The 22,757-nt window shown below is 39.6% G+C and overlaps 1 protein-coding gene across 5 annotated transcripts in view; it reads right to left on the bottom strand.

Annotated features, from left to right (window-relative positions):
- kcnc3b (potassium voltage-gated channel, Shaw-related subfamily, member 3b) overlaps positions 1–16,688 on the bottom strand; it is a 61,389-nt gene extending 44,701 nt beyond the window's left edge. The window contains exons 1-3 of one of the 5 annotated variants that reach the window (XM_043226298.1): positions 16,423–16,688; positions 16,217–16,309; positions 5,921–6,589 (exon numbers count right to left, since the gene is read on the bottom strand). In XM_043226298.1, coding sequence (XP_043082233.1) covers positions 5,921–6,538 — 618 coding nt within the window. In that variant the 5' untranslated portion in view covers positions 6,539–6,589; positions 16,217–16,309; positions 16,423–16,688. Of the gene's footprint in view, positions 1–5,920; positions 6,590–16,216 lie in introns of all 5 variants that reach the window. The other 4 variants (XM_043226297.1, XM_043226299.1, XM_043226300.1 and 1 more) reach the window with 4 other exon arrangements.
- Between the last annotated feature and the right edge of the window lie 6,069 nt (positions 16,689–22,757).

Raw genomic sequence — 22,757 nt, 5'->3', positions numbered from 1 at the left:
GACTTTTAGGCCACACTTAAAACGTCTGAATGTCAATGCATTAGATAATAAAATAACAGAGCAAATGGCATCTGCCGCACAAGATTTTCTCTTCGCTAAAGCCAATTTCCTTCATCCACTGGTGTTTTATCTAATTCAGTGGCATTCACGCGAGCGCTTGTGTCTTAAAGGGATATTTCACCTAAAAATGCCCATACCAGAAAAGTGGGATCCAATGACAATGTTCACAATACGATTCGTTCTGCAGAAGAAAGAAAGTCGTACGGGTTTGAAATGACATGAAGGTGAATACAAGACAGGGGTTACTTTGTTTGAGTGGACTTAAGTGCTTTAAGCGTCCAAAAAACGCGAAGAGCGCTCTGAGAAGGAATAAAAATGATCACAGAAATAACGTCAGATCTATTCATTGTGCAAATCATATAAATTGATGCATTTAATTATTATTTCCTGCTGAATTTATGTAGGGATGAATTTATCAGTCAAAAAAGTTTGTTATTTATTTGTTTGCTTGTGTGTGCGTGTGTGTTTGAACTCTGAATACATTTTGAGTTATTGTCAAGTTATTGCATTTATTTCAATGGAATTAAGAGCGAAAGGTGGGTGAGTAAGTGATGGATTTGGTTTTTTGGTGAACAGTCCTTTTCCACCACGCAATGCAAAAAGGTACTTTTTAACTCAAAATATGTATGTTTTCCCGGCAATTTAATTCTGACACCTTTTCCACACAATTCTGAGAAAAATAAATGATGCAATCTCAGAACTGCAAGATATAAAAGAAAAAAAAGTGTGCAAGGTATTTGCACGTGTGTGTGTTTCTATTTCACAACTCTGACCTTTTCCTCTAAATTGCAAGAAACTCAATCGGAGTTAGTCAGATAAAAAGTTTTTTCTTGCTTTATTCATCCTTTGGCTTCCGTAGCTTAAATGCATTTTTAAAAAAAACAATAAAAAAATGAGTACAGAACTTCAACGTAGTCAGACATCTATCAAAACATTAGATAAATTAGATAAAGATGGCGTTGGGGAGGAACTACTTATAAGTAAAAGTGTTACGTGACTTGGTTTTCAAAATAAATGTAACTGTAATAAATGTAAACTGCAGCTGAAAAAAGTTCCTTATGATACTTGTGTTAACAATTACAAAGGGTGTTACATCTAAGCATTCTTGTATTAATATTCATAATTTCTCGTTACGTTTTTAAGTCTGTATTTAACCTCAGAATGATCTCAAAGTAAGATCTGCTAAAGTCTGATTTTGTGGTGTCTGTGTTTTAAAATGAAGTTATCATAATCTTAATTCAAGAGATGCAAGGATTTTGAAAGTCTGAGAGTAATCGGTGTTGAAAACATTCGTTAGACATTTAGAAAAAGTGATCAAACGTAATCCGTTACATTAATAAGCTAACGGCAGTTGTTAAATAGAGTACGTTGTAATCTGCAAGCTGTATTCCAAAGCAACCTTCGAGCGGATGCAGATGACGAAAACGACTGAAATGACTCTTAAGCATCAATGTAAATGTTTATGAGATTAGTATGGATCTCTGTGTGGTCATTTATGATGCTTACATTAGAGGATTCGTTCTCAATAACCTTGAATCCTAAGAGTCACGTGCCACTGAACAGTATTACAGTGCAGCGTGTGTGTGTGTGTGTGTGCGTGCGCGCGCGAGCCGATCGGATGCCTTCAGAGAGACAAAGACCCGAGCGATCGATAGGCGATCAATCAATATTTCGGGAGAAAGGCATCCGGTGCCTTTAGTCATAATTGAAGATGTTAAAATGAATGCATAAAGCGTCGCTCTACCCCCATCCTCTCATTTCCAGCCACTCCCCCTCTCAAACGCCCATCTCCTTCAATCTCTCCAGCCCTCTCATTCCTTACATCTGACCCTCTCTAGCTCATCTCCTGCTCTAGTGCACAGCTCGGGCTGCCGGGGAGCAGTATTGCGGCAGTGTGTGAGCGTGTGCGTGTGTGTGTGTGTGTGTGTTCAAGCTTCACGTGTGTTGGACTGCTGTTGGTGTGAATAACATGCAGATTATCGCTCGGCTCATAAATGTTTCACACTTCACCCGCGCCGCGGCTTTAAATCAGTCCAGCAACATCCTTCCATTCACCTCCGCCTTCCTCTGTCCGTCCTTCTTTACAAGTGCGCCTTTGTCTTGTCTAGTCCTGCTAGATTCGAGATCAGTGAAGTGTTACTGTCGTGTGCTAATGCACGAACGGAGAGAAACGCAGCACAGCCCCAAACGCTTTCTGAGAAGCCGCTTTATGTTTATTTTCATATATACTTTTTAGAGAATTGCGCATAAATGTTGTCAAATATATAAGCGCTAGCAAGACGCAAGCAGAATGAATTTATGTGCAAATCAGAGGCAAAATCGTTATTTAAATTGGTGCATTTTGTTAAATTAAATGAAATTAAAACAGGAAGGGATTTATCAGCAAAATGTGCTCTTCTGAAAAAGTGTAAAATGGCGTTTATTTAAATTCAATATCTAATTTGCTGTAACTAAACTAAAATAATTTGGTGGATATTTTAGCACTAAGATTGTTTTCTGAATTTTGAGGGAATATTAAGTGCATCGGTGCGATGGAATATTACACTTATAAATACATTTCTGTTTTTAACAACAAAATTCAATGTTTAATAAAGAAAACGTCGAGTAAATTTCAAAAGGTTGAATATATGAGTTAAACAAAAAGTAAAAAAAAGTGGAAAAATATTAAAACATGAACTTTAACAGAAATTTATACAATTTATATTACTGAAAATAGATTGGTAAAAAAGGTTTTTTCTGCTCACCAAAGGCTGCATTCATCGGATCAAAAATACACTGCAACTAGTAACAATGTAAAATATTAGTACAATTTAAAATGTGTTTTTTTTTTACATATTGTAAAATGTAATTTATTCCTGTGATTAAAGCTGAATTTTCAGGATCATTACTCCTGTCTTCAGAGTCATGCGATCCATCAGAAATCATTTTAATTTGCTGCTCAATATAAAATGAGTATAATTATGAATGTTGAAAACAACGTGTTTTTCAGAATTAAAAGAACATTTAAAACAACAGCAGTTATTTGAAAAAAAAGAAGTTGTGTAATTTTCGATCAATTTAATGCATCCTTAATAAACAAAAGTATTATTTGTTGAAAAAAATGTGCTTTTTTGTGACTAAACCCCAGTCGTTTAAATCAAGCATCTCATAATTCAGCTGCATCTCCATAAGCCAGCACTGGACGTCAAAAACCCTCACCGTCTGACCACTAATTGATTGTGTTTACTGTATGCGACTACACGCATGTTAATGCTCGCATGCACACGGCAACAACTATACAGTAAACCCCGGCGGCTGACAGCACGCTGAATGAACTGTGGCAAATATTGACCTGCCAGTGACATTTGGACAATGCCGATGCATTCCCCAGGTATAAACCACGTCTAAATCCATCTGCAAGCGCCCAGACACACCGCAGACAGCCACTGTGCATCTGTGCACACGCACACGCATGCACTGCTTTAAAGCGCTCTCCTAAAGATTCCCAGTAAGTTCATTACATCCGCTTTCAAAAAGGAGCTCCTCTACGACGTAAGCTGTGAAATTAACCAGCCACGCATCTCAATTTCGTCTAAAACACACGAAAGATAATCAGCAAATATGCTGATAGACCAACTTGTGTGCTTGAACGGACATAGATTTTCTATACACACATAAAACGCAACCTCAAGTGACTTCCTCAGCAGAACCTGATACATGCACACAGCGTGTGGACACACCGAGGCATTTGTTTTCAAATATTTGACCACGTCTCCGGGCAAAACTATGAGTGATAGTCTATCATATTCGTGCAATATCAATCAAACGCACCCTGTCTCTGCAGCAGCTCCCGTATCAGCGCTTACAATCGCATCGGACTGAACACAAGCATCCGTTATCAGCTCCAAAAAACACACACACAAGCCCGCATTTAAAGGAAAATTAGCAAGGACGCGATTAAGAAACGAGCGCCTGGCTTCGCCGCGTACGTCGGGCATCGGAAGCATAAAAGATCGATAAGAGCGGCGGGTTTATGGGCTATGAATGCAGTAACGTTTCCGTGGCTGCCACTGTAAGGTGCAACACTTTAAAACAGCCGAAACAAAGAGCGTGCAGATGGATCTAAGAGCGCAGTGGCGCACGATAACATGCAATTACACGCATAAATATTCGTCTGGTGGTGGTGCAGTGTGTGATTCTGGGGGAATATCCGCTGGCGGTGCTGATTTCATTTGGACAGGCTGATAACCGCATCCTTCAAAGCTCGTTTAACCAGCTCGAACCGGGTCAACTACTGCAATCGTGCAACTTTGTCCGCGAGAACGGTCTGAGGACGAAGCGCGAACCGACAAACACACATATGTCGCACCAATTGCTCATCTGAAGTGACCTGCGACCTTAAGGTAAATGTCTCTATCGAGGGCCGCCCACGATCGCGCGACTTTCAATTATTAGCACAGATCTTCATCTGCTCCCAAGCACGATTACTTACTCATTAGTCATCGATCTGACGCTTTTATCCAAAGCCACTTACTGTAAAACTATTACATTTTTCAAAGGCGCAATGATGAACCGGCCCAGTTCTATACCACTAGACTAAATACAGCAGGTTAAGAAGTTACTCACACTCTCCAAAAACCTTAAATGCACAACAGAACAGTCCTTCTTAAGTTTCAAGCAACTAACTTTTACCTCGCATCTTACTAACTAGCAGCAAGTCCGAGATTTACCAGTTACTCATTTAGTTGACGCTTTCGACCAAAGTTACTTACAGTACACTGATTAGACGTCTTGTTCAAGGACAAAATGATATTTGATCAACGCTTGCGGCTTTTGCGCCTATAAATCTTTCAGGTTCATCCTTTTCCCACCAAGACTTTATTTATGAACGTTCTTTGAACATTCGAGATGTCTTAATCTTAATAAAGAAGATTTTCTTAAGCGAATGTCAGCGAAAGCATTACCTGAATGTTGCTTTTGAACGTCCTCTGAATGTTTAGAAACGCGCTTAAAAATGTTATCTGAATACAAAAAAAATGTTTTAGGAACGTCATTAAAAACCAGATAACTTTGAATGAACGTTTTATTAACATTATTGAATTTTTTTCCATGACTTTGAAAGACTTTATGTGATGTGATAAGTATGTTTTTTGGTAGCTGGTCAGGTCAGTGGATTAACTCATGTACTATAGATTTAACTATAAAAAGTGTCTATATATATTTTTTTTTGAATCAGTATGTTTAAAGTCAAAGACACAATCTTTTTTAAACCCCAAACCTTTCATATTCCTACTCAGATATTTTACTATGAGGCTACATCACCTTAAACCCAGATAACAAAAGCACGTTCCATTTTGATAACATTGAAGTTATGAAAACATGTCTCCGAATATTTAAATTGTCCAGTTTTAATGTTTTTAATAAGCGTTTTGCAAACAATACTTTTGGATATCCTTCGAATATTTTGAAACTAGTCGTAAGCGGTAACTTAGAAGAACATTTAAATACTTTTCAGGGAAAAAAAAAAACGTTCCCCGAGTGATACATTTTCTGCTAACGTTTTGAGAATGTCGTTAAAACCCAGCAAACTTAGAACGAACGTTCGGAACTTGAGAGAACGTTCCCTATAGTTCGGTGCGTTCGCGTCTAGACCGCTACGGGTTTGTCCATTCGAAAAGCGCCTAGATTTCGCAAATCAGGGCGCTCGAGTTCAAGGGCATCTGGGGTTTGAACCTGAAACCCTTCTGTTACCAGCCAAACCAGTCCATGCATGCTGTGCCCAATAACAAGGCTCTCAAATCATGATGTTCAACAACAATTCACCGCCACCGGTTTAGAGCGCGAGGAGCTGTCCACGCGTAAAGAGGTGCTGAAGACTCACCCGCGCGTATTTGGACGAATAGGGATCCTCGAAGAGCGCCCAGATCCGGGGTCTCCACACGCGCCACCAGCCCACTTTCCTGCCGTCCTCCTGCAGGCAGAGCCGCTTCAGGTCTCCGTCCCCCGCGAGCGCCGGGTCGTCGTCCGGTACCTCCGGCTCGGGCGTCTCGAAGCTGTCCAGCGCCTCCTCCGCGTCCCGGTGCTGCCGGTAGTTCATCCAGCAGCACGCCTCCACGTCGGTCTCGTCGATGCCCCAGAAGGCGAGCTCCTCCTCGAACAGCGGGCCGCACACGTCGTTGGGGCAGTGCAACTTGCCCGTCCGGTAGTAGTTGAGGATGAACGAGAAGACGGACGGGTGCCGGTCGAAGAAGAACTCGTCGGACTTCGGGTCGTAGTCGAAGTTGCTGAAGGCGTCCGGCTCAGTGAGCCACGACAGACGCGTCCCGGGCAGCGTCTTCAGGGTGCTCCGGTACGTCTCGTGCCTCACGCCGCCGCAGTTGATGACGATTTTCTCGCTTTCCGACGGGCAAGTCATGTCGGCGCTGTAACATGCTTTGTTGGACGACTTGTTCCCACCCTTGCGCCCTTTGAATGAGGAGACACACACCGAACTGAGCATAGGGGAGGGAGAGGAGGAGACAAAACGGAGAGGGGAGGAGAGAGGAGCAGTCTGCGGGGGGAGGGAGGGAGGGAGAGGAGAGGAGAGAAAGAGGGGACATGTTTAGTAAAGGTAAAAACGGAGGGGATCTTGCACATCATACGGGGGTCCCGCTATTGATATGCCAGAAATACTGCAGTGACATGAAGGTTGCCATGTGACCTTGTGCGTTTTTGGAGAAAGTTGCTTCACGCGCGCAGGTGATTGACGCACGACGTGCGCGCGGACCGTCAAGAATTCCAACGCATGCATGTAAATCTTTACCTTAAAGGTAAAGCTCCCAAGAAGAGTGATGCTAGAGAAGAAGCATTGCAATCATCTAGATCAAGAGCCTTTTCTGACTATAAAGAATCTTCCATGAGGTAAAAAAAAATAAATAAAATAAAGAGCAGTAGCTTTATTTTCAAAAGTGAAGGTCGCGTACGGTGACCGTTTTCAATTTAATCACATTTCCCCTTCGGATATTACTATTTCACGAATTAATATGAAGACACACAAGCTGCATGCGCACAACGCTCATAAAATAAGGCTGTTGAAAGTAGTTTTCAGAGCTCGCGTCTCACGCCGCAGGAATTCCCAAGAGTGTTTAGTGTCAACTCATTTCTAAAATGATCAAAGCGTATCACAAATCGCCGTTATGGAAGCGTGTTGTGCATTAAAAATCATTTTTTTAACACAGAGGGCGCAGTAAACAAGAGGATCGTGAGATCGGTGGACCCTTAACGTGAGTTATTCGCAATGGGATTGGCATTTATTCGTCTAGACGATGCTTTATCTAATGCAAACGACAGTCGTGTGAGCGGAAGCGATTAATATAAGGAAAAAAAACCAATGAAACAGGATGCGAGTGAGCGTTATGTAACTGCCGATCAAACAGTTGTGCGCATTTCGTGTCTCTCAGCACCTCAAAGATCACAAAACCTGCATTTCGAAGAGCATTTTTGCGAGTCGGGGCGTGAAAATTAAGATGCATTTAACGTGAAATGAAACGCAACAGCGTCAATAGTCCACGCGTGTCGAATGCAGATCATCTGTCAGTCTCTCAATCAGGCGCATTGCCTTCGAATGTCCTTTTGGGCCGGAGCAAGAGATGCGACTGAAAGACTGCTGCGACTGATTAAAATTCTATCTGTCTCTCTTTCCCTCCGTCTCTCTATCTCTTTAAATGAAGCAGCTAATAAGTCAAGAGCTTCGCTGCAGCTTCATTGCGTGGAGCGAGAGAACGAGAGACAGAGAGAGAGAGATGGAAAGGTGCTCATTATGCACACACAGCAGTACAGCGCTGTAGCCCAGCGTCACCGAGCAGGAGGGGGGAGGGAGAGAGAGAGAGAGAGAGAGAGGGCGAGAGAGGTTTGGAGAGAACGGTGCAGTTTTGCTGCAGTAAAAACCTGACTTTGTGCGCCCGCTCAGTTCTTCTCTCTCTCTCTCCTCTGTGTGTTATTACAGCGAAGAGCCCTGGTTGAAATGCTTCCGATTTAGTTGCTTTTAAAGTATTAGGCCATTTTGCTCTCTTTCTGTTCCTATCCCGTCTGTTTTCTCCTCCTCTCCTCTTTCACCCCCCCCCTCCCATCCCTCGCTCTCCAGGTCCGCATTAAGACAGCACAATCCACTGAGAACGACTCTGGAGCCCAGCATCACTTACTTTTCTCTTTTTCTACTACTGTACATCCCCTCCTTTCAGCCGATTCCCTCCTCATTTCATTTCACGAGCACTTTATTCCTCCTCCGTCACTCTTTTTATCCATTTTGCCTGTTTTAACACTTTTTTTTTTGCCCGGGAAACTCGTTTCCTCCATTTCCCGTCACTTTTCTTTTCCGTCCTTTCTAATTCTTATCCAGGCAGCTCGAAGAAAGTTAGTCAACTCTTTCAGAACTGCATTTAGGCAGCGGAGGATAGAACGAAAGTCATGGAAATATCGAAGGTAAGACTTTATTCGCTTCTTAAAGCAAAGGCTGCGACGGAAAACTACGTTTAGGTTAGTTGTGCTGGTTATATTAGTTTAGAACATCCTGTTTTAGTAAGTCTAACGTGCTTAATATAGGTATAGTGGAAAGTGCATGAAGTTATGCACACTACACTGAAAAGAAATGGGTAGAAACTATTTTTACTTGAGAATTGCTAATAAATTTCAGTTACAAACAAATGGCAAGTCATGCATTATACTTGAAATCTGAAAGCAGAAATATTTTTATCCCTTTATTTTATGTACATTTGAAAAAACATATTTTTAGCTAAGTTTACAAACGTATAACTACAAAATATTGCACTTGTACTAGTAAGGATAAAACAGAAGCCACAGAGCTTTCAGATTAATGCATGTAATGCCGTATAAAAATAGTGAATTTAAGGCTGTTCAGGTGCATAGATGTGACTCCGAGAGCATGTTAATGAAATAACGTGATGCTTAAATGATCCCAGAAGAGGGATTATGACAGGAAACAATTAAAAAAGTGAGATAAGTGAATGTGCAGATGGAGGAAAAGGGAGAAAAGCTGCCCTAAAAGTTGAGGAGAGCAAGTAAAATAGCTTTCGTTGAAGAAAAAAATAAATGCAGACTCAGAAGTTTGAAGTGAGCTGATATCAGCAGCAGCACTGCAGCGCTCGGAGGAGAAAGGGTTACCGAAACTTAACCAGCGAAAAGAAAAGGTGATCTGACTGTGAAAAAGGTGATGTAAATGTGCAAAGATTTGTGCAATATAGAGTGAAAATTGTTTCTGCGCTGAATAATATTAGGTACAGTTTAGAAATAATGTTGAGGACTATATGTGCATGACTAAATAAAGCAAAAGTTAAAAAAAGAAAGAAATGTGTGTGTGTGTGTGTGTGTGTTTTGTAAAGCAGGCACCAGAACTGAGCTCAGCGGCAGTGGTGACGTTTCACTGCATTTATTTATTTATTTATTTCTATTTTTTTGGAAGGGAGGGGGTCACAGAGAGAAGGTGAGAAAGACGAGCAGAAAAAAAGAGAGGATAGGCAAGAAAAAACAGGGTTTAGAGAGCATCTGAGCAGCGTGAGAAATCCTGACACACGGGGTGACAGAGACGAGGTATAATTATGTGTGTGTGTGTGTGTGTGTGAACGCATGTCGCACAGAACCCGAGCAAAACAAGACAACACGCTGAGAAGTAAAAATGCTGTTAGCGCTGAACAGGAAATGGAAGCCGAAGGAGAGAGGGAGAGAGAGAGAGGGTAAAAGAAGGAGAGAACGAGAGGGGTGAGCGGTGGAGGACTGCAGTGACGCTAATATACATTAGCAGTAACACTGCAGCAAGAGGAGGAGGGAGGGAGAGAGAGAGAGAGAGAGAGAGAGAGAGAGAGAGAGAGAGAGAGAGAGAGACAGAGAGAGAGCAGAACAGATCAGAAGAGAGAGGGGGAGGGGACGAAAGAGAGAGAGAGAGAGAGAGAGGATTTAAAAGACTGGAGAGAGTGAGTGACTTACGTTCCTGTACTTGGCAAAAAAATGGAAAGCATGTTCATGAAAGAGAGCGATGGGAAGATGGGAAGGGGGGCTGGAAAAGAGGAACACAAGCAAATGAAATGGATATAGCATGAGATGCGAGGACGAAATCCAGCATCGCAGTGGTTTTATCCTGAGAGATAGGTCTGAAACCTGAAGCTTCACGTGCCATTTTGATTTTGATTAAAACATCTTTCTCTCCAGCCTAACATGCCAAGACAAATATCAGGGATTAGTTTTGATTTCCCTACAAAAAGCATCACTGCCAGCCCCACACAGCAACACTGACTTTGGGGGGGGGGGGCGGAGCTATCCGTTTCCGACCAATGGCAGAGAGAGGGAGTGTCAGATGCAGATTGAAGTTGAATACTGTGAGGATTTTTTTTTATTTTTATAAAATAGCAAGTGAAGTAGCATCGCTTAAAGGCGCAGTTTGTCTCCGCCACTAGAGGCCGCGTTTTCACAACAAAGTTAAACGCGAAGCTTGATGAGGCTACGAAGGAGAGCATTCACGGATGAGGTAACGGATGAATTTTTTAATTACAACATAATAAAAAACAGCGGATAGATTACAGAGAACGCGAGCGAAAAACTTACATTGTCAAAGAGTGTTACGCCTGACTTAAGTCTAGCGCGGGTTTAAGCGCTCTCAAAAAACTCCCGTTAGAATCAGTAAAGCTGTCTATGCGTGGTTTTATAAACGAATCTCGGTTTGTGACTGATTGGTTATAATGCTCTCCGCTGTTCATTTCATTCACGGCAGCTGTAATGGACTTAGCTGGGCTTGTGTAATACCTGTGTAATTACATAGTAATTACATATGTACATAACATGTAACCACAGCGTAAGTACATATGAATACATAGTATCTACGGCTGTAATATTTCTATATAAGTATACACATGTAACAACCCTCAGTATGGTATGTTTATTATATTGTTATTATTATTATTATTATGTCGTCATTAGTGTGCAAGACTTGAACTAGGTGTTGTCTATGAGGAACACATATAAAATGTGCAGCGGTTGGGGGTCTCCAGGACCTGTTTGAGAGCCACTGGCGTAGACTTTGCTATTCTTTAATATTGAGAACAATGTTTAGAACTAAATCTTTATCGTTATCTTTATAGTTATAGCGCTTGGTGTGAACGGGCCTTGAAACTTGCTGCAAATACTGCTTACTCGTAAGAATTGCTTGCAGTGTTTTTCATGTAGGCTAACAAGTTCCTCTGGATAAACGTGTATGCAATTTTAATAAATGTAAATATGTTTAAATATTTTTCATTTCAATTTGATGCAAATTACAAATGACAGAAATGACAAGTTTTATGTCACAAAACCTCTTAAGTATTGTAAAAACACTAACACAGCATTGCATGGCTTTTGTAAAGCAGCGGGAAGAGTAATATGATAAAAATTATTTTCTAATAAAAATTAGTATTATTTTAGTGTCACTGAATTTTACTGTTTTGGGGGGTTTTATTTGTTAATATTTATTCATTTTAGTTCAATTTTAGCTACGGGTTCAGTCTTTTTATAGTTAATTTTTATAATTTTTGGTTTTACTTTTTTTGTTGATTTCATTTTATTCAAAATAAGGGCTATATATGTTTTATTTATAATTTTTTTTTACATTTCAGTTCTTTTAGTACATAAAATGAAGCGACATTAGATATATTTTGCTTAAAATTATTTTTTAATTTTTTTTGGAATTAGCACACAGGTCATCCAATCAAAATGTAACGTTTGAATTATTTAAATTTAAAACCTACAAAAATGTATAAATGAATAACCCGAGCCTTAAAAGATATCACAGAAAAGGGAGTTTTTTCAGGATAAAGCCTAAATGAATAATACACCCAAAAATGAAAAAAAAATAAATGTTACAAACCTGTATGAATTGCATAAAATAAGATATTTATAAGAATGTTGGTAGCCAAAGAGTTTCAGATTCCATTGATATTGTTTTTTTGTCCATAGAATGGAACTGAAACTGTTTGATCACCAATTTTTTTTCTGTAAAATTCCACAGAAAAGAAAAGTCATACAGTGTGACATAATGACATCAGGGTGAGTAAATTATTAATGAACATTTCTTTTTGAGTGGACTATCCCCTTTTAAAGCGGCCGGTCTTTGCTAAAAAGCTAAAAAAGTGTCCGAAACCTTGTCAAAACCATCCAAAAGATGAGCCAGGCCAGTTCACCCTGGTTGAAGATGTCATCCCCTGTCAAAAGGACACGCGGAGGACAAATAAAGCGACAGTCATTAAAAAATTAAAAATAGAAAAAGCTATAAAGCGAATGCAAACACAAGTTGGCATGATTCCTGCTCTCTCACGTCTCTGTCTGGTGGAGCCCCGTCAGGCCGTGAGCGGAAGCGCAGCCATGCAGACTGCTGCAGTCGCCTCCCCTTTGCAGTGACACACACACACACACACACACACACACACACACACACACTGTCCCGCACGCGTCCCTCTCCAAACGCATCTGATCTGTGCGCCAACAATTTCAACAATTCTATCGAGACATTCATCAAAAAACACACGCCGGCCCACGTCTTCCTCTCGCTCTCTCCCTCCTTCAAAGGTCAAAACATCAGATCCACCGATGCGGAGAGAAATATAGCATGAACGGGCAGACGGAGAGAGAGAGAGAGAGAGAGAGAGAGAGAGCAATAAAAGGATCTTTTTCCTTCCAGCCAGAGGTCTTATCTCGTGCATGCACGGGGTATTTATTGATACCGAAATACTTCGGCAGTAAAACCCGAAAAAGAAACGCATTCACATCACAAAAATCCTCTCGGATGCGTCACGTGATGCGCTGGTGCTGTGTCTATTTCTGCAGCTGTGAACACATCTCAGACTCTGTGATTGTGTGTGTGTGTGTGTGTGTGTGTGTGTGTGCGCGCGCCTCTCACATTTTCATTCAGCGCTACAGACTGCAGTGGAAAGCAGACTCCATATTGTCTGCTTCAGCAGCTGTGTAGAAAAGCGTTTCCTTCCTTAAGGGCAAACTATCATTCGGAGCTACCTGTGAGCACAAATAGCAGCCCATTATACTCCAAACAAAAGAGCGCGCTACTGCGCCATTGGCTGCCAGAGCAGAGCCTTCCTCTTTTTTGGAAACGCGTGCGTCACATTAAACCTGAGAGGGACATATTACAGATACTGGAGGAGAAAATACAGGGCTAAGAAAGTGAAAAAGCATCTGGACGGGAAAGGGTCGAATTAAAAAAGTAGCTAAATAATGCAGGGAAATATAATGATGGAAATTCTAAGAAGATGCAGAAACCAAGACAATTCTATTCTGAAACGCAAGAATTATTAGTAAAATACACACTTTATCTGAATGATCCATAATTACGTTTTTAAATAATCAAAAATTAAAAAAAATGTAAACAGCAAAGATTTTCGTTCACGCCATTTATAAAAGGCAAAAATATCTAATATGTTTTGGCAATTATAGAAAGTTATTGAAACGTGAAATAAAAAAAGAAAGAAAAGGGGGAAAAAAAATCTAAATATGTTGTGGATATTATAAAAAGTTAATTTAAATATTTTACGTGGTTCATAGAGGATTAATAATCCTATATAAACACAAAGCAGCAAAAAAATGTAATGCAAGATAATAAAAAAAAATAAAAATACATTGGTAATCATGAAAAGTGAATGTAAATGTTTTGTATCTGAAAGAATAATAAAAGAGAGGCATAAATGTAATTATGAAAGTTCTAAAAAATCTAAATATGCTTTGATAATTACAAAAAAATTTAATCAGTATTTTTACATTTTTACTTGATTGGGAGAGGAATAATAATCCTAAATAATATGCAATTTAACAAAAACATCTGACGCTTTTTAAAAAAAGGTTGCTGCAACTCCGGTCCTATTATTTGTAAGTTTCAAACAAGATCCAAGCCTGCATAACCAAAGACTGAGAAATGTTAGGGATTACGAGAAATATGAATTATATGAGAGGTCACCGTTAGCTAAATGAGGAGCGTGTATCATCTCACAGCGAGCTTAACCCCTTCCTCACCTCTGCCTCTGAGAGCTCTGCTCCTTCTCAAGTTTAACAGCAATTACAGCAAAGAGCATCTTAATATCACGGTAATATCAGAAACAGAGAGTAAAACGGAAACTAAAGAACAGATATGAGGAATATTCAAGTTTTAAAGTGGATTAAATGCTAAAACCTAGCTAAAAAGCACACGGTTATATCTGTGGGACTTTTTCGGATCAGGACGTGTTCTGAATCCCATTAATATACTATTATCCTCAAGATTAGCAATAACATCAGGTCACAGCGTTCAGAGTGATATGACAATATATCAATGCCCTTTTTTGAGCATTGTCACGTGTATTTCACCGCCATCTACAGTAGATTAACTACGATCAGCTTTAACTATCAATGAGAAAGAGAGTATACGGATACGTTGCTTCAGAAAAAAAGATAAAAAAAAACGTGACTACAGCAAAAAGAGAAAAAGATTGCAAATATAGAAACAAAAAACAGGATGTGAAAGAGAAACGCACTGAATTGCAATGTAACAGAACGTTTTTTCTGCTAATATAAGAACATGAAACGGGATATGAAAGAGAAAAGAACCAAAATGAAAAAATGAGGTCAGTGAGATAAAAAAAAAACAGTCATTTAAGTATTTATGTTTCAAATAAGTGTTCTGTTGAGCGTTTTATCGTTCAAAGAATCCTGAAAAAAATATTCAACTCTTCAAAAAATATGAAGCAGCACTGCTTCGTATTTTCATAATAAATAAATGGCAAAGATAAAAAATGTTTCTGGAACAGCAAATCAGCGAATCAGAATGATTTGAGAAGGATCACGTGACCCTGAAGACCGGAGTAATGATGCTGAAAATCCAGCTTCGATCGCGGGAATAAATTACATTTTACAATTTATTACAATAGAAAACAGGCTTTTTAAAGTGTAATAATATTTTACTCTATGAGTATAACAGACTTAACAGAGGCTTATAATTTCAGCTGTTTATTTATAAAAGAAAAAAACTGATTAGGCTAATAAACTGCATGTGTGATAAAAAAAAAATGCATCCTTAGTGAATATTTTATTTTATTTTTGGTATTATCAGACACATTTCGGTGCTTTTTCTTTTTTCCCCCCTGGTTTTATATCCTATTTTACATTCTCATATTAGTGAAAAAATGTCTACGTTTTTGTTGTAGTTACATTTGAAATCTTTTAGTAAGTATAAGAGACTCATTATAAAAAAAATTGGAAGCCTTTTTGCGTAATTTTGCCTGTTTATAAGCGGGAATAAATGAGGAATGATATTTAAATACTCAAACCACGTCACGCTTCACCTGCTTGAACTCGGCCAAATGTAATTGTAACATTTAAAAACCTTTCACATTGCTGAGCATTACTAAAACTAACAGACATCCTAATATATCCAACACGTGTTCCCGTCAGCCCAGCCTGGGATTTTATTCCAGAGCGACTTTGAGGCATGAAGATGGATTTCGCCTAACCGTGAATCCGATCTTTCAATGATAGGCTTCACCGGCAATGGTCCCAGATCCCTGGTCACCGAGTTCAACATCCACGGATGGCTCTTTAATAATTTAAGGCGTATATATAAATAAACCCTAAGCCTCCCGTTCCAGCCTTCTTCCATGCTTTTGTTTGCACTGCTCTGTTGTCTGTTTCTCCCTCTCTGTCTCCTTCTCTCCCCGATTACTCATCCCTGCAGGAGAGAGATGACACCAGTCGTCCTCGGTGACTGTCTCGCACAGGGGCCGATAGGTGAAAATGATCCCGAGCCACCATATATTCCAGCTCGAAACGCGCAGAAATCTGGCCGCACGCGCGCAGTGGCTCAGACAGACCGCGCAAAAAACATGTGGACGTGTGTGTGTGTGTGTGTGTGTGTGTGTGTGTGTGTGTGTGTGTGGCGTGCGTTCCCCTCGTTTCACACACCTGACACCGTGCACGAACGCTGGTGGGAGAAGCCATCAGCATTAAAGCAGCACAAAGCAATACTTGTTGAATGCCGCGAAAGAAACGCTCGCCCCGGTTCGCCAGCCATTAAACACGATACAGAGTTTATTTAAACCCCAAAACGGAACAATGCATGCAACAAGACGATATGCAGACATCTAGCGCGTTATGCAGACGCTGTGCTAAGCGGGATACTCACTTGACCCGGGTTGAGTTCAGATCATATGTTCATCCATAAGAATAACCCCACGCTTTTCTCAGATCACGACATGTGCGCTCCAGTTTTCCACGGCTGGCAATTAAGAGAGTAGTAAACAAGAGCATTAACACTAACGCAAAGCACAACACACACACACACTCTGTGGGGCGTGCGCGCGCGCGCGCGTGTGTGTGAGCGTGTCACACCTTCCTTCCCTTCACAAATTATTTCAGCAGCCTAATTCAATCTGGCCGGTTTTTCCGCGCGGAGCAGAAGGGCGATGAAGAGGATGAGGATGACGGCGGCGGCGTTGACGCGAGATTTCCCTCGTTTTTGAATCGCCCTCCCGACGCCTAACGCAAGCGGCTCATGTTTCAGACAGACGCCACACACACACACACACGCACGTTGACGCGCGCGCGCACACGCACGCACACACACACACGCTCACGGCTCCTGGCAGAACTGCACCTTGCTCATTTATTTTTTTTATTTAATCCCCCCCCCCCCTTTCAGATGTCACGCGAGTTCGGTAGGTGATTGTGACGTGGCGCGCGCGAACGGAACGCGGACGCTCGCGGTCGGCGCTTCGTGCAAAAAAAATATTAAAAATACGTTTCTATAGCCCGTGTGTGTGGTAGGAGTAAATTCAGCAGTGATTGGGATTTTTGAACTGAAATGCAAAAAAAAAAAAAAAAAAAGTGGAAAACCGGTTATGAATTAATTTTTAATAGAGCAGTAATAAAATTAGTTTCTTCTCTAAAATCATCCACTTCCTCACATATGGAAGTTGTCAGAAAGCAACTCTTATGTCCAGACGTTACACAAAAGTATATAACCAATGCAAAATAATTACAAAAAAAATATGGAAAATGCCAAATCTGTTGGACAAGAGATTAATAATAATAAAAAAATCACGTTTAGCAGCATGTAAATTACTCACAGGCAAAAAAAAAGAATAGACGTTTATCGGGTTAGATGCTAAAATGAATTTAACATTAAAACAACGCTATTAGAAATAGAGTTACAGTCTTGACAATGCAATTTTTATGGCGTATTGAAGGTCTTTCAACCAAAAGTTATTGACAAACTACAATATGCTTCTGTCCCTTGCAGCCTTGTTTTCATTCCTATCAAAAAGATGTTTCTATGCTCAAGTCTAATTAATGCAGATCTACATAAACTCTTGATACACTATATATGCAAAGTCATAATCTCAAATCTAATTTGATTTGAGAACTATGGCACAGGGGAAGAATTCTCCTTGTTTTCACCTCTGTAATCAAATTGACGATAAACGCTAGAAATGAAGTGTCCCCAACTAAGCAAGGCAGAAGCGACAGCGACAAGGAACCAAAACCACATCCACACAGAATGAAGAAAAAAAAACCTTGGGAGAGACCAGGCTCAGTTGGAGCCAGTTCTCTTCTGGCCGGACGCCCAGCACTTAATTTCCAGTTCAATTTTAAATGCAGCTATGTCAGATTGTGTGTGTGTGTGTGTGTGTGTGTGTGTGTGTGTGCATCTGGTTCCGGTGATCTGTCCACAGGGCTCATCTAGATGTTCTGGTCTCAGATGAACATCATCTCTGGGTGCTGATCCACCATCTGATCTGGATACGAACTGAGAAACAGAATCAGAAAGAAACCAGACTAATATTAGCATAGATGTCGTTCTTTTTACGAAGTAAACGAGTACATCATGTTTTATAAGGAGTGTTCTTGGTTCCGGCTGATCTAATTAATGCAGCCTAACAATCCTTTAACGAAACTGATTAATAGAAGCGTATTAGTGTGTTATGTGTAGGCTAGGTTAAAAAGATGTGTCTTTAATCTAGATTTAAACCAACAGAGTGTGTCTGCCTCCCAAACGGTGTTAGGGAAATTGTTCCAGAGTTTGGGTGCTAGATAGGGAAAGGATCAGGCGCCCGCAGTCGATTTTGATATTCTAGCTATACTATGAGCATTTAAATGATCTTATTGCATGGAATAGTATTTTACATTATATTTATTTGTTTAAATGTAAAAAATAACATTGCATAGGAAGTCAAAAAGATTTTTGTCTTCTTTCGGGACATAATCCATAAAGTTAGGGACATTTCCTTTGATTCTAAAACACCACATGCAACACGCAAATAAAAACAGGGGTAAAAAACAGTTGTGCATGTTTAATAAAGGTGTTTTATGTACTTTTCAGCAAAAATGTAATTAAATTAAAGCATCAAATAGCAAATAAGTGTCTCTTTCCAATCAATACTGCAGTTTTAAGAGTGCCTTACCATTTACTTGCAAGTTAATAAATACTGACTTCAGACAAATATGGTGAAAGACTTTGCATGTATAGATTCCTGAATCTGACTCTTAAACGTTTCTCAAAGTCAGAGTGAGGTTTCCTCTGGATGGACACGCTCACCCGGATCTCAAAGTCATTATTTGTTACCTCCTGCACATTATTATACCGATAAATGAGCATCTGATGTCCGTGGACCCAGCACTGGTTTCAGGTGAGAGATGAGCAGGTAAAGATGATGTCTGATCCAGGATGAGAGCAGAAACAAAGAGTCTAAAAATCAGCTGGATAGAAAAATACATTCACTATCAAAAACCTGAATAGTCTCTAATCGCACCCCTAGCCATGATATATTGTTCTTTTTGATTTACCGCTTGAACTACGTTAGAACTTGCATTTATATTTCCTCACGTAGCGCACACATACACTTGCATTAAAAAGAAATAAACTGCAGCACACTTACAGCTCATGATGTGGTATTTTTTGACGATCGTGGATCGAGGCCCTTCTGTGAACTCCTGACGTCTCTGAGAGTCAAAGACACGTTTGCATTGTGTAGATCCTCCAGTGAGAGACTCACATTCTCTGTTTACTGTCACCCGTCCATCTTTATGATGACAGAGCGGATCTTGATCTCCATCGAAGCAGCGCTGACAGCTGGCAGAACAACATCATCTCTAGGATTAAAACTGGCAAACAAGAGGCAACTAGACATTATTTCTGTGTCATTACTGTCATACTTAACAAAGTAAAATAGTCAAATCATTAGATCATTTTACTACCTTGCTTAGTTTCTGAAACTACTTCAGCTTCAGCAATTTTCTTTTGGACCAATGAGATGAGATTTTGTAGGCATTGAAAATAAACACTAAAACTATCATATTGAATTTATTCATGTTAATTCACGTATAATGAAACTTGCATTTAAATGAGGGGTAAATTAATTACATTTAAGTGAATCAACATAAAAAGCATTTCAACATGTTTAGCATGTAAATATGTTCTCATGTAGGACAAAAAAGCTTTAAGATACACATTCGTCTCTCCATGGAGCCTCTCTCCTATAAAATCAGCTCTAAAATCAGCAAAATCAACTTTTCTTTTCATTAAATTTTCTCATGAACAAACTGGAAGCGAGGCAATATAACAACACTGTAGCATAATATAAGTTGGTCTTGTTGGTTTTCAACAAACTCTTGATCGTTGTTTTCACTGGGTCTGTTTCACTGTTAAAAGGATGCATGCTATATCATATTTATGAGTAGTATAAGCAGAAAGACGTAATTCAAGAAGCAACAGGATTAAAAAGTAAAAATATGAAACATTATTGAGTACATCTGGGGATTATTTGAAAAAAAGATACAAAAAAGATACATACAATGTGGCAAAATGTATAAAATGATATTAGGTTTCTTACTGCCCCTTACTGGCTAAATATACATACAACAATCAAGCGCTCTAAAAAAAAAAAAAAAGAAGAACCCAAATAGCTTTTTTTCACTTTCAGAAAGTAGAACCTAACCAGCAGAGCTAGATTAGCCTACGTAAAATCTGATATGAATACCTGAAATCGAAATATTCCATATGAATGTAGTCCTGTTTTTACCAAAATGAAATTAAGACAATAAAATAGTTATAAAACAGTCAGAATTCACAGAAATAAGAGAAACTTATTTTTATTTATTTAAAATGTTACTTCCTTTGGGGTTCTATTGCTCTTTTACCCAAAACCCAGTTTACATTCAGCGTGCGACTCAACTGGGCAAACAGTACATCCGACTGAATCCAACTGTATTAGGTGGCGCACGCTTCCCCGTTGCTAAGTGTTCAATCTACACCTGAGACGCCACAGTCACCTGCGACCCGTGCAGAGAGACCTTACCTCACCCCACCTGCGTACAGAAACCTCCAAACCGTCTGAATTTATAGGTTGGCCAATCTTTGAGTTTTGTTGTCCCTCCCTTTCCTGTAGGCTACGTTCTCCTGCTTCATGGCTGCAGACTCCCACTCACCGCTTTCCTTGCTTCTGCAAACTTCGTATTAAAGTGTGACATTAAGGAATAATAACTTCATCACCAGTCCACACATGATAACCCTTTTTTCGGGGATTCTGGTGTTGGTTAGGGTTTAATTGCCAGCTGTGAAATAGTATGTAAAAAGATTGTGTAATATTGTATAAAAACAAATGTCCCTCGGTGTCAAATTGCAATGCCATAATAATAATCTACAGTGCATAACATCATCAAAAGAGAAACTGGACAAATCTGTAATGCGTCAAAGACAAAGACTTTTGTTGAATGCTCGTGGACTTCGGACCATCACCTCATCACTTAACGTCACTGACATTATTAAATGGGCCCAGGAATACTTCCAGAAACCTCTGTCTAAACACTATCCACCGTGCCGCCTGCAGATGCCAACTAAAGCTCTATCATGCAAAAAAGGAAGGCATAGGTCCATGTGAACATGGTCCAGAAACACTGTTGTATCCTGTGGGCTTAGACTCATTTAAAATGGACTTTTAAAGTGAAAAAGAGTCCAAATGTAACATTCTGGTTGGAAATCACTGACGCCGTGTCCTCTGGGATCAGAGGTTAGACCTTTCAGCGTGGTATCAGAGTTTCTGATTGCACGGAAGTGAATAGTTTTTAATTTACTTGAAGTATACACTTCAACATAGGTACGGAAAACTAAAGAAAAGCAAAGATAGGTAAAACGGTATATGATATAACAGGGAAAAATGTGTTTGAATGCATTTAAATGTACTCTAAGGTTTAATTCTGGTTATGGACACATTGTTTGACATAAAAGATGTGCATTTTATTTCTGAGAGTGCTTGAATATATTCTGCTACAAGCATACTGAAACAACAAACTGAAGTTATAACATTAGTTATAAAGATTAAAATCAATGTTGTAACTATATTGATGTTTTAATAAAGTCCTAGTCAAAACAAAGCCATTTTTAATTTCACTTAAAGGAAAGTACCGTACATTTTTAACACAAGTTCACAGCCATGTTATCAAGGCAAAAGTTACAGACACAGAGGTGGTTAAACTTTTCAAACGTTTAAAAGGAAAATATGTTTATTTTCCATAAAATGGTGAGGTTAAAGATTAAAAAGATGCCTGCGAGCCTATCTATGACTAAAAAGCATGAGGGTCGTACAGTGTATTTATGTAAACTGTATTGTGGATCACAAATATTCATAAATAAATTGAGCTATTTTCCACCTTCCGGAAACAGCAAAACGTTTCTAGATTTTATCACAAGGCCGTTAAATGTCCGGTTGTTGTTTTTTGTTTGTATATTTCTCAGATGGTTAAGATAACTAACAAAAACTAGCTATCGCCTCAATGCATGATGACATGTTTATTAAAATCACACAGTTTTGTCTTCTGCCTCTGATACTCTTTAAAGTCAGATGGATTCTGTTTGTTATTATTCATCAACTGGGAATGAAATTATGAAAGTGATTTGCTCCTTGTGGTAGCTGGGTACTTGTTTATCTTCTTCTTTGCGTTCGTATTATCAGTTCCTCCTTTCCCTTCTGTCTTGAGGTCTCTGTGATGTTTGTGTTGAGTGATGAGACTGAGGTCCTCGTCCTTCCCGTGCCTGGGATTGTTCCTCTGGGGAGGATCTCTCTTGCTCCGAGGGAAAACTTCTCGTCCCAGGGTTCTCCCATCCCTGTGTTCTTATCCTTGTAGGTACAACGATGGCTTCTTCTGCTATGTCTGCTAGCACATTTTTTGTTTGCATATCTGGCCGAGTGCCGGGGTTCCCTTCACTTCTTCGGTTCTGACCATCCTCGTGCCCCGACACTGCAATTTTGACACACAAGCGCAAACCAAGAGACGCATTAAACTGCATCTTCAGTGGCACTGTTAAAAGGTTTTTAAAAATAGTATAATTACACGATTACAAATGTATATACAATTCATAATACAATTAAATGACATTTAATTGAAAACTAATGAAATCTCTTATTACTACTGAAGTCTCTCGCTCTCTCTCTCTCACACACACACACACACACACACACACGCACACACACATGCTTGAGTTATATCTTACTGAGGGGAGGAAGTTCTTCTTTACTGCTTAAACGTTTGGGAGCAGGGCCTAAAATGAAAAACAAAAAAGCTATTTGCTTAAAAAAATATGACAAAACAACATAATCTCCAGGATTAAAATATACAGTGTCATATGGAAATACAAGAGAAAGCTCTGAAAAGAGAGAGAATAAAAATCT

This window comes from Puntigrus tetrazona, chromosome 24 (genome assembly GCF_018831695.1).
Source record: "Puntigrus tetrazona isolate hp1 chromosome 24, ASM1883169v1, whole genome shotgun sequence".
NCBI classification, from domain to species: Eukaryota; Metazoa; Chordata; class Actinopteri; order Cypriniformes; family Cyprinidae; genus Puntigrus; species Puntigrus tetrazona.
This window is presented reverse-complemented; position numbering and strand designations above follow the sequence as displayed.